Genomic DNA, 12979 nt, shown 5'->3' on the forward strand with positions numbered 1-12979 from the left:
CTGCACACGTATGCTACTTACACACACGAGCGCTTATTCACAAGCTGTACACATGAGCGCATCCCAAAACACATGACACAAATGGGGGGATTCAAATGCCTCATTTGAAACCCATATTAACCTATGCTTGAACACACACACACACACACACACACACACACAGAGAGAGAGCCATGCAGGATGTATTTACGCTGAGGTGGAGAATAATCAGTCTGACAGCACGCTGGGCAGATATGACAGAGTCAAGGTGTGAGCATGCTGGGAGGCCTCACACAAATGAAAAATGCCCATTGAGAATTTTCCATTTCATGCTGTCAGCGGGCACCGCAGCATGTGTGTGTGTGTGTGGGTATGTGTGTGAGTGTGTGTGTGTGTATATATGAGTGTCATCACATGGCCCCATGTTGTTTTTATACAAATGATACCTGCACTGAGAGACATTATTTATTCTCCTTTTAAATATAACCTCAGCCAGGCAAAGAGGAATGAGCAGGCCACACATTCCCTCACACACACACACACACATTTACACTAACACACACATACACACACTCTCTCTCTCACACACACTCACACATACAGGGAAAGTTCATCCGGGGGGTATTCCCCTTCTGGGCAGAGAGAATGAGAGAGAAAGAGAGAGAGTAACAGAGAGAAGGATAGACAGTAATATAAAAGGTATGAGGGGGAAGGAAAGCAGTGGGCGCAGTGAGGCGGCGAGCTTCAGCTGGCCTGGCGCCTGGAACTCTGCTTCTGAACCATAATGAACACAAAACAGACACAACGCTGAAGCCATGGTCTACAGCCTCCGATCCTGCTCCATACAGCAGCTGCTGCCCTAACCCTGCAGTCTTACACAGGAATTTAGTGATGGCTCACTTAGTACATGGCTTTACTTATATAATTCAATTAACTCAAATATTCAGCGCCATGAAACGAGCTCGACTGGATGACTCACACTTCCTCACTTCTCACCCAACTTCTCAACTTACCAGTATGTCATTTACTGTCAGTTACTGTCAATCAACTGAGCAAAAGCTTTGTAAAGTTTTGTATTGATCACTGATCCGTCAGTATTTGATAGGTGCTTTCTAACAATGACAGGTGATCTCTAATAATGACTACCTCCCATTTAACATTCTTATGCTGGATTCAAATGGTTGAAACTTGTGCTAGGTGAGTTCCAGGTGGGCATGAGCTCAGAGTGTGTTAATATGTGTGTTAATGGCCTTCCTTAATTACACACGGGTCTCATCTATGCTCTGTGTGCAGTGTATAACCTAAATACAGCGCAGGTTTAACTCATTCAAGGCCCATCACTGACAACCATATGTAGGGCCACCATGGACACAACCTGCTGGACACAACCTTCTGGAACCTTATTGGGCTGTCATATATGTCGACAACTGCGACAGAAGCAAAAAAAAAAAAAAAAAAAAAGCTCATTATTTGAAAGTACATCTCCCTCATCTGCTGACTTGCCCCAGACCTACCCTGACTTGCTACAGATCCCACCATCAGACGAAGTCTGCTGGCTATCAAAATGACCACAATTACGGATCTTTAACTGAACTAGTGGGTGGGGCTCAGGTGGATCCAGAGTGGTTCTATGCAGGTTTCCTTATTGTGACATCACAATAAAGGAGGCATCCAAACGGCTTCTAGACGCATATGATACCTGATACCTGACATCTTTTAAAAGAATCACCGAAAACTGGTGGATTTTTTTTTGCAACTGAAGTGTTTATAGCGGCAGTCAAGATCAAATTGGAAATATAAAAGCACATAAACATGAGTTTTGCTTAAATTGAACCATTTTGAACACATGTAAGCTTTGAGATGTTTCAAATGATTAAAAAAAAATAATGAACAGTGATCCTATTTGAATCTGTATTTGTTAGTTGGGAATAATGAGTACATATTTGAGTACTTAAAGCAATGCCATAGAATAACCATTGTTTTTTTGTTTCCTGAAGAACTATTTTTGTAAAAAAAATTGTGCGAAGAACCGTTAAATGGGTAAAGAAACTTTATATCAAGCTCTTTAAGCTCTTCAACACTCTACAATCTCTACAAACTAGGGCACATCTGGAAAAAAAAATGTTTTTTTTTTTGTATGGTAATATTGATTAACATAAATACAGACTGTACAGACATTTCCAAAAATCCCTCCATCAATATAAACCTCAGACACCCTGAGAATCCCTTTCTGCACATGCATTTTTGAGAGTAAAATCCAGTGTCAGGTCGGCAAATTGAAAAATGTCTCTTCCTCATGTTCAGATGTCAGACCCGTCTCTCGTGGCTAATAAGTCCTATCTGGCGGGAACACGGACAGAACATCAATCGCGCCGCATCTATTGTTATTCTCTGACCACTGGATTAGATGGACCTTTATCGGGTGAATACTGATTCGCCCTGTCCTGTAAGAAGCATCATTAAGCGCTCTTTTCAACCGCATATTAGCTCTTCCTTCAACAGAGACACTATTAATCAAAGCCCTTTGTCGCGCAGCCTCAGCAGGTAAAGATAAAGTAGAGGCTGGAATTGGCCGGGGCATGTTGTTAATGGGCCTGCTGGCAGTGAGAGGGGTCTGCCTTAATTGAAAGCATGTGGCCTTGGTTGTGGGCACGGAGCAGGGGAGCGGGGGGAAGGCCTGTGTGTCAGCACTTCACTCTTACTTTCCCCACAGCTGCTGAAAACACAGCCTTCTGCATAGCTAAAGAGAGAACCAGCAGTTTCAAACACATACTTTCAGCTTCTAGAAGAGGCTTCAGAATCAGACCTACTGATGTTCTGGCCCAAACTGAAATAATAAAAAAAAATGCCCCGTAGAGAAAAGACAGTTTACTGAGCAAAGAACACTTTAAGCTTTTAAACCGTTTAAAATATAAAACAGTTCTACATGGTTTTATACATAGAGAAATCATTAAGTCATTAGAAGTCATTTTCTTGTACAAATACACTTAACTGAATTACTACTACCAGAATTACTGTGTGTGTAAAACAGGACAATTATCAAACCATTCTGTACACAGGATTAACAAATCCTTCAGGACTAGTACTCAACAATCCTGCCTGGTTTAAGAGCAATGTCTAGAGCAATATTATTTACTAGATTTAGGAAGGATTTTACAAAACATGTTCTTACAAAAATGCTCTTCAAAGAATCATACACAAATGTTTCTCCATAATACAATAAATAATAATAAAATACTGTACATTTCTCTTTCAGGAAAAGTCATTTATTTATTTAACCAATCAAATGGATCTGTGTGTTTGTATCATTCTGTAACTGTTGAACTTATTAAAAAAAGACTCCATCAAAGAAAAAAAATCACTATTAATCAATGGGAAAACTAACTCATAGAACACATGAAAACATGGTCAGCAACCCAAACAACATTTTACATCAGTGAGCCCATCAGCTCTCACAATGCTATACAAAAAAGATGCAGAGCTTTCAGACCGCAAATAATGCAAAAAAGTTCCTATTTATAAAGTTTAAAGAGTTCAGAAATCAATATTTGATATTTGAAATACCCTTTTTTAACCGTTTTTAATCACAGTTTTAATGCATGCAATAATGCATTTACAGCTTGGCATGTTCTCCTCCACCAGTCTTACAGACTGCTTTTGGATAACTTTACGCCACTCCTGGTGCAAAAATTCAAGCAGTTCAGCTTGGTTTGATGGCTTGTGATCATCCATCTTCATCTTGATTATATTCCAGAGGTTTTCAATTTGGTAAAATCTAAGAAACTGTATATTAACACTAATAAAAAAGGAAAAAACAATAAACAAAACAAAAGGACTCCATAAAGAACCCAATTTTAAGAGTGCATTCAGTACACTTCAATTATTCAGCTAGCTTGCAGCTTAATAAATACAAACAGGTAGCCAATGTAACCCTAACCTTAACCCAAATCACCACGGGAGGGCAAGCCTAAAATAACAGCATGCCCTGAAACTGCAGGTCTGGTATTGCTGCTGCTGCTGCTGCTGCTGCTGCTTCTCTGCAGATCTGCAGATGGATGATACTGAGGCTCCCAGAGCACGGCGGGAGTGAACTTGCTGCTCGGCGCTCCTGGCTTCACGCTGTTTACACTAGTGGGAGTTTACTCCAGCAGCCTGCAGCTCCAGTTCTGAGTGACAGCTAATCTACTGTTTGGACTCAGCAAATAGAACGTGCCTATTAGAACTGGAACGGTTTAGATTTAATTGGTCAGCTGCTGTATACATGTAATGTAACTGACGGGCGATGCCTCAGGCCGCCGCCTCGCTCCTTTTTTTTCACATTCGTCACAGTTTATTTCAGTCATGATTACTGCACAGGACGAGGAATGCAAAACTAAACTATCACGTGAGTGAACGTTCATTAGCTAAAGCTTCTAGATGTGAGGCAGAAGAGAGGCAGAAAAAGAAGAAGAAGAAGAAGAAGAAGAAGAAGGAGCTCATTGGGGGGCATTGGGGCAGGATCAATAACTCTGATGGCGTGTACAATCTTTATATACCCCTATAAGCTATTCGCAGCTGCATTACTCTTCCGTGCAGGTCACTTGGGAGCAGTGTTGTGACTACTGGAAAAGCGTGTTGACTCATTTTGTTACACTAATGCAAATTAAGACAGGAGATGAAGAATGGCCCGACGCGCATCCATACATCATCTCACACGGCGGCAATGCTTCAGAACGGTGGCTGAAATTAAGCTAAGTAGTCAGGCTGCTCACAAAGGAGTGGGCGCTAAATCAGAGGTAATTAGCTCGAAGCGAGAAAATGACTTGTTTACTCATAATGCTGACAAAAAAAACAAGCTCCGTTTTTTTTTTTTTAAACTAAACTCAGTTTCTGTCACACATCTCTGGCACAGGCGCTTCTCTCATCGGAACCGTATCTCGCTCCTGCATTCTCACGCGCCGCTTTTCCTTCACACGTCCTCCTAGGCCCTGTTTCACAGAGAGCGAAAATTGCATATTTGTACCGTTGACACCAACAAAGGCTTGCTATGAGCCACAACACTCCACATTTGGCTTTATGTTTTTTTTTTTCTTCTTTTTTTTTTCTGTACACTGACTGTGACAATTGGGCTCAATATATCCTTGGGAAATGTCACAAGTTTCAATCAAAACGCTTCCATCACGGTCTGGTCTGGCCCAGCTGCTAGAAAGAGAGGGTGGGAGAAAGAAAGACGGCAAAATTGTGTTCACGACCCAATGTCCTGCCGCTGCGTTCAGCATCCAGCGCTGACCAGGGGGAGGAAGTATTTCATAGCGAAACGCTCGAATGTGTGTCTGAATCTGGAAGCGCGTGAGCTGCTTCTTAAGCAGCAGCTGAATGTGACGGCTCTGTCACACACGCCTCAGCTATTTCAGACAGCCACCGCGCTCCATCACGACTCCAAAGAGCCTAATGTCATGCCACACAGCCTCTGAATATCTGATTCCTGCAGCAGCAGCTCTGTGGAGCCTCGTCGCTTATTTATGTCTGCTATAAGCAGCCCCAATCTTCTGGGGGGGGGGGGGGGAGAGTGAACAAAGAAAGGGCAAGGCCCTGAAAAAAATAAATAAATAAAAAAAGTTGCTGACCACTCCAGTTTCTGGCCTCTCCTAGACCCAAAGTTTTCTAATATGGAGAGAGAGAGAGAGAGAGAGAGAGATTTTTGAAGAGGCCCTACAGAACTGTCTGGAGCTCGCACACAGATCTTTTTGATCCTTAAAGGAACAGAGGCACTTCAGGGGGTTTGGCTTCTCCTAACGCTTTCTCCTAACGCTTTCACTCAGACAGGGCAATTCTTTCACTCCAGCGTTCCAACCCTGTACCTGCGCTCCACGTCCAGGCCTCAGTGGTCGGCCGTGCTGTGTTATGCTTTGCCGTTTTTAAATATGAATCACCTATAGAGTCTTCTCATGTTCATGCACTTCTTACATCTGCTCTGGGCTTTCTTTTTTTTTTGGCAGTTGGGCATCCCCACTGAGGATGTTCACACGCTGAAAGTTCTGGTTTGTAAAAAGCCTCAAACCTCCTCTCCAGGGGTGTGCCGGTCTTCATATCACCTCCACTACATACACTACACTCCACACAAACTAAACGCTCAGGCAGCCTCAGCAGTGACAGTGACTAATAATGTTATGTTCACAATACAAATCATATTCCTCATACTCTCATTTCATATTTTATGCTCAGATCTGATCTCACCTGTTCGCAAGTGACCCGTATCTGTCATTTGTGCAAACTCGCACTTGCACCACTATTGAATGAGCACGTGACCCAATACTTGTCTGTCAGCCCTGAGGCTCCACCCATGCCCTCTCAGCAGCGCTCGACGTCGCCGGAGTTCTGATCACCGGCCCACCCTTCCAGCTGATCATTATCAGCTGGGGTATTTAAGTGACTCAAACTTTAAACCCAGTGTGAAGTCTTAGTTGCCATATCTGTGTTTCTAAGTTCTGAGCGTTTCAGCATATATGTTTAATTGTTACTGACCTCTGCCTGTTCCTCGACCCCGATTCTGATTTCCTCTGATATTCCTGTTTACCGGTACTTCGACCTCTGCCTGATTTTGGAGGTAATAAACTGTCTGCATTTGCATCCAGCCTCCCTTCTCCTTAGGGTAACATTGTCTCAATTCTAGATCATATAGTATATTTTCAGCGAACAATTTTTTACAAATTGATTAAGTAAGTCATGAATTAATTGATACTTGACATTTATATGTTATCTTTCTAAAACACTTTCAGATTCAGATTTACATTCAGAAAACTTTATTCATCCCCGGGGAGCAAATTGAAGGGACACAGAGCAGCAATAACATAGGAGATATAGATATATGAGAATAAATATGTACTATAAAGATAAAAAAGCTAAAAATGCAATAATAGCATCTAAGCAACGCAAAATTTGGCTATTTGTAATACAAAGTGAGTATATTCCCAGCTTTCCCTGCTTCATATTATTCTGTTCTCAATAGACTACTTAATGGAGAAAATGGATATAACTGTGCAGAGGAACAAAAAATGGCACTTATAATTTGATTACAAATTACATGGGCATAATGTTTCTTTGCGTAACATGTTCAAGTAACAAGCTTCTGTTTTTGCAAGTCACTGCTGATGCCGTACCAACACAATTGATAAATACATTAAAGTTACATTCATTTAACTCTTGAAAGTCAATGTAAAACAATGTAATGAAATTTTATTCTACTCTTCTTCTTCTTCATGAATGAATCAGGGGCTTCTCCCAGGTTAGACTGGTGGGTTATCGATGACAGGGTTGTGAGTTCAATACCTGTAACGTGCAGAGTCTGTTTGTTTACTTATCTGTGCTCTTTCTCTCTCTTTCTCTCTCTCTCTCTCTCTCTTTCTTGTTTACTCTCACCTTCTGAGCTCCCTCGTTTCTGACTATTTAACAGTCTACAGGGGTGCCTGGCTGAGCTGAACTGAACTGTGTTCTGATTGGTTGGATTGGAGTTGGAGGACGGGTTAAAATCAAGATCACTGGCAACGTCTGGACTAATTCTTTTGGGGTTTTGTCTATGTTTTTTGTTAGAGAGTTAGGTTCTGTTTTTGTATTATCTTTTCTTAGAGTTTTCTTAACCCTAGAACATTAACAGCAGGTGATTTTGTGATCTTCACACACAGTTTTTTCATGTGATTTTCATTGTGTTGCTGCTGTCCGAGTTGTATGGGACTTTGGGGAGCTTCAGGGCGCTCACTGATGTCATTAATGTTATGGTTGAGTTTTTTCAAGAGGCATGCGTTTAGGTGATTGTCCTTTGATGTTAGTGATAGAGAGTAAGATATTTTATGGGTGTAATTTACCTGATTTTAGTGTTTGTGTGTTTAAATCAGGCGCTCACAAGTCCCAGGAATGGGTGGACCAAAGACCAAGTTCCCAGCAGCATTATTCCTCATTACCTGATTTTCCAATCATTTTTTCTGCTTTTTTTATAGAGTCGTCCATTGTAGCTTTTTATTTTATGTGATGTTGTATGTTGTAAAATTAAAGAAGGGTCCCAAAACGTCATACAGTGTATACCCAACGTTATTGATGGTTTTACTTATTTTAACGTTAGTCTTCTAGGGTTAAGCATGTTAGTTTGAGGAGGGATGTTTTTTTTTTGTATTATTTTGGGCCGAGATCATCCCTGAAGTCTTGTGCCTCCATAATGTCAAAATAAAAGATCTGAGGCGAGTATCTTTTGGGTCTGTGCTTGGTCTGGTGGGTTGAAGGTTTGGTAAGGTTGGGGAGGGGGAGGCACTTTTTATGTTGCAGCCTACCCCCTAGATGGGCTGTAACAATACCCATGCTCGCTAAACTATCACTGCTGCGCCCTTAACCATTACCGCTCCCTGGGACCTGCAGAGTGATGGTTACCACCACTCCAAGCACATGTGCTCACAATGTGTGTTTGTGTGTGTACACTGCACATATCTCCAACTCAGGTATGGTGAATGTACTTGTCTTCATTGTTGCCATTATGCAATGTTGCAATGCAGTTCAGTCATAACCAATTAGAGATGCGCTTAGCAGTTCACATATTAAATTCTGAATTTGCTTTTGCAGTGCATCCAACAATAAAGGAAGTCTGTTGTTTATTTATAACGTAAAAGAAAACACAGACAGAGAAAAAGACAGAGAGAAAGCTGCATTTTTACTGTCTGATCCATTGCACTGTAGTCACTGTGAGCATGCATAACTAGACTGAGTCAGAGTTCAGTGAGATATAGGGGACAAAGACAAAATCACAAAAATAAATGTTATGTCTGGTAGGTGTTTAAAAAATGTAATACTTGAAATGCACTCTCATTACTGTCTTAACAACCATGTACTGTATCTGACAGGTTGTTAATTAGACTCTGGTTTTGGTATGAGACTCTTTATTTTGGGTCTTCTTCCAAGCTTACATGTTACGCAAAGAAATATCATTCCAATGTACTCTGTAATCGAATTATTGACCATTATGGACCATTGACTAAATTATAAGTGACGATTTTTGTTCTTCTGCATGATTACATCCATTTCTACCATTAAGTAGCCTATTGAAGGGGTGCAGAGTGGTCCACTCCTACGGTGATGTCTGCAGCACAGGGTGTCTGTGAGCTGATGTGTAAATTGGGAAGAAAATGGGAATAATTTGAAATAAAATTATATATAAAAAAAGTAGCTTATTGAAAACAGAGACTGATATAAAGCAAGTAAAGGGTTTTAGAAAGCTACAATATAAATATCAAATATCAAATAATCCATGACAAACATGTTTGCTAAAAATATACTATATAGACTAGTATTGGGAAGAGTATTGTGACTTGGTGCTATTGGTGCTCATTCAACATTTCTTTCACAACCGAGAGCATCAAAAAAGATTTTAAACTGACCTAAGCCAAACCTGTATCTATAAAATTTAAAAAACAGAACCTGTCCAGAAAAGGCTTTTTTACCTTCTTTTTGGAGCATTGCTGTGAGGTTTTAATTGCAATCAGCGATAAGATCATTAGCGGGGTCAGGATGTCAGATTATCAGTATCCAACCTCAACTCATCCAAGCTCCTCAACTCTTCCCACAAGTACTGGATGGAGCACCATCATTTCAATTAAACCACACTTCCACTGCTCCATAGCTCAATGCTGGGGGAATTTGTACCCCTGATGAATGTAATGGAATCTACAGTAAGTCAGAAAATGGTGCAACTTTATGTAGCTGAATGCATTAATGTTAAACGAAATGAATTTGCGAAATGAATCAAAGTCACACCCACCTGCACTCTGTTGACTGGATCCCTTTTGATCCATTTGATGACCGTCTCATAGACCAGCTCCTCTGCCTTGGTGTTGAGGCTGTCGTTGGACAGGTAGCTGACCAGGTCCGCTTTGGAGATGCTGAGGATCTCGTCCTGGCCGGCCACTTCTGGGAAATTCTGCAGGGCGAAGGCTTTGGCCATGTTGTGGAGCTCCGTGCAGCACATTGCCTCGGCCATGGCCAGCACCCCCAGGCAGTTGCCCGCCGTCAGCTGCTTCTCTGAAGAGCACAAAGAAGAGAGAGCACATCCGATGCTCACATCCATAAAAGATCACAAGGCTGAGAGGAGAAAGGCAGTGAAAGCTATCTGGGCTGTGTATCTGTGAAGCTTAGAAAAGCATTATGGCTCAAAGCACACCAGGGACAAACATCAGGGCCAATCGATCGAGCACAGGGCAGGGCATCCTGGGGATTAACACCGGCAGGTAAAGCTCTTATTGGTGCCTTAAGCCCACACAGGGATGCATGAGGGGCCAACCGGGTTACACTGACCACCCTGTATACGAGGAGTGCCACAACAAGATTTGAGGAGCAATCAAATAAAAATTGCTGGAGTGGTTATCTTAATAACTAATTTTGTTTATTATTACAAATTAAGTCAAAGTCAAAGTCAAAGTGGTCTTTATTGTCATTCCAGCTATATACAGAGTACACAGTGAAACGAAACAACGTTCCTCCAGGGACCATGGTGCACATAAACACAGTGTAGACAGAACAATAGTGCAACAGTACAAAAGTGCAGACAGACAATACAACACAATACAGACAAAGAATAATAAATAACAAGACAGTGTGCAAATTATGCAGTGTGCAGAAAAGACCAGTGAGGTAGTAATTACTCTATAACACAGTGTGCAATAGAGTCCAGTGGTAGAGTCCAGGGTTTTTAGTGCTTTCCATTTTCTGGGGTAAGTGGGGTAAGAGTGTGTGTGCATGTACAGAAAAACCATCAGTTCAGTCTCTGCAGTTGAGGAGTCTGATGGCTTGGGGGTAGAAGCTGTTGCAGAATCTGGTCGTGCTGGACCGGATGCTGCGGTACCTTCTTCCCGAAGGCAGGAGGGAGAACAGTTCATGTGAGGGATGGGTGGGGTCATTCACAATGCTGGTTGTTTTGCGGATGCTGCGGGTGGTGTAAATGTCCGTGATGGAGGGGAGAGAGACGCTGATGATCCTCTCAGCTGTCCTCACAATACGCTGGTGTTCAGGGTCCAGGTGAGGTTATCTGCTAAGTGGACACCAAGGAACTTGGTGCTCTTAACAATCTCCACAGAGGACCCGTCGATGTTGAGTGGAGAGTGGGTGTGTTGTGCTCTCCTGAAGTCAACAACCATTTCCTTTGTCTTGTCCACATTCAGGTGAAGGTTGTTGACTGTACACCAGTCTGTCAGCTGCTGCACCTCCTCTCTGTATGCTGACTCGTCGCCTTTGGTGATGAGACCCAGCACGGTTGTATCATCGGCGAACTTGATAAAGCTGTTAGAACTGTGTTTTGCAGCACAGTCATGAGTCAGCAGGGTGAACAGCAGAGGACTCAGGACACTGCCCTGGGGGGCCCCAGTGTTCAGTGTGATGGTGCTGGAGGTGCTGCCCCCGAACCGGACTGACTGGGGTCTCCCCGTCAGAAAGTCCAGGATCCAGTTGCAGAGGGGGGTGTTGAGGCCGAGCGAGCTTAGCTTTCTGATGAGGTTCTGTGGGATGATGGTGTTGAATGCTGAACTGAAGTCTATAAACAGCATTCTGACGTAAGTGTCCTTCTTCTCCAGGTGGGTGAGGGAGAGATGAAGGGTGGTGGTGATGGCATCGTCCGTGGAGCGATTGGGACGATACGCAAACTGCAGGGGGTCCAGTGAAGAGGGCAGTTGTGTCTTGATGTTCCTCATGACTAGCCTCTCGAAGCACTTCATGATGATGGGTGTAAGTGCAACGGGACGGTAGTCATTGAGGCAGGACTTCTTCGACATGGGAACGATGGTGGTGGACTTGAGGCACGTTGGGACAGTGGCGCTGCACAGGGAGATGTTGAAGATGTCCGTGAGAATATCTGTCAGCTGGTCTGCGCACTCCCTGAGCACTCTGCTGGGGATGTTGTCTGGTCCTGCAGCTTTTCGTGGGTTGACTCTGCGCAGAGTGTTCCTCACATCCACTGCAGTCAGGCACAACACCTGCTCGTCCGGCTTGGGCATGGTCTTTCTCGCCATCGTGTTGTTTTGTGCCTCAAACCATGCATAAAAGTTGTTCAGGGCATCAGGGAGGGAGGCATCACGTTCACAGGACGGTGGCATTGTCCTGTAGTTGGTGATTGCCTGGATGCCCTGCCACATGCGCCGCGCGTCACCCGTGTCCTTGAAGTGGCTGTGGATTCTCTGGGCGTGTGCGCGCTTTGCCTCTCTGATGGCTCTTGACAGGTCGGCTCTCGCTTTCCTCAGGGCCACCTTGTCACCCACTCTGAAGGCGGAGTCGCGGGTCCTCAGCAGCGCACGGACCTCAGCAGTCATCCAAGGCTTCTGGTTTGGGCGTGTAGTGATGGTCTTGGAGACAGTGACATCATCAATCCACTTGCTGATGTAGCCATTGACTGATGCTGCATACTCCTCCAAATCAACAGAATCGCCTTCAGTAGCAGCCTCCCTAAACATGTCCCATGCAGTGCACTCAAAACAGTCCTGAAGGGCAGAGATGGAGCCTGCCGGCCAGGTTTTCACCTGCTTCTGAACTGGTCTGGAGCGTCTGATGAGTGGTGTGTATGTTGGAGTCAGCCAAACACACATGTGGTCCGAGAAAGCGAGGTGGGGGCGGGGCTCCGCCCGGTACGCGCTGGGGATGTTTGTGTAAACAAGATCCAGCGCGCTCGCTCCTCTCGTTGCAAAGTCCACATGTTGATGGAATTTAGGGAGCACTGACTTGAGATTTGCGTGGTTGAAATCTCCGGCGATAATAAACAGTCCATCTGGGTGTTTGTTCTGCAGATCGCTGATAGTCCGATAGAGTTCACACAGAGCCTCTTTAGCATTAGCACCAATGCTAGCACTGGGTGGGATGTAGACAGCAGCTATTAGCACGGCGGAGAACTCCCGTACTAAATAAAAAGGTCTGCACTTGACTATCAGGAACTCCACCAGCGGAGAGCAGTGTTTGGCGACAGTCACAGCGTTGTTACACCATTCCGTGTTGATGTAAACAC

The 12979-nt window shown here is 43.6% G+C and overlaps 1 protein-coding gene across 2 annotated transcripts in view; it reads right to left on the reverse strand.

Annotated features, from left to right (window-relative positions):
- LOC103024968 (kelch-like protein 29) overlaps window positions 1-12979 on the reverse strand; it is a 323277-nt gene that overhangs the window by 75803 nt on the left and 234495 nt on the right. For both annotated transcript variants that reach the window (XM_007229706.3, XM_049482708.1), the window contains one exon: window positions 9758-10017. In XM_007229706.3, the coding sequence (XP_007229768.2) occupies window positions 9758-10017 (260 nt within the window). The remainder of the gene's footprint in view (window positions 1-9757; window positions 10018-12979) is intronic.

Source organism: Astyanax mexicanus, chromosome 1, assembly GCF_023375975.1.
Source record: "Astyanax mexicanus isolate ESR-SI-001 chromosome 1, AstMex3_surface, whole genome shotgun sequence".
Lineage (NCBI taxonomy): Eukaryota > Metazoa > Chordata > Actinopteri > Characiformes > Acestrorhamphidae > Astyanax > Astyanax mexicanus.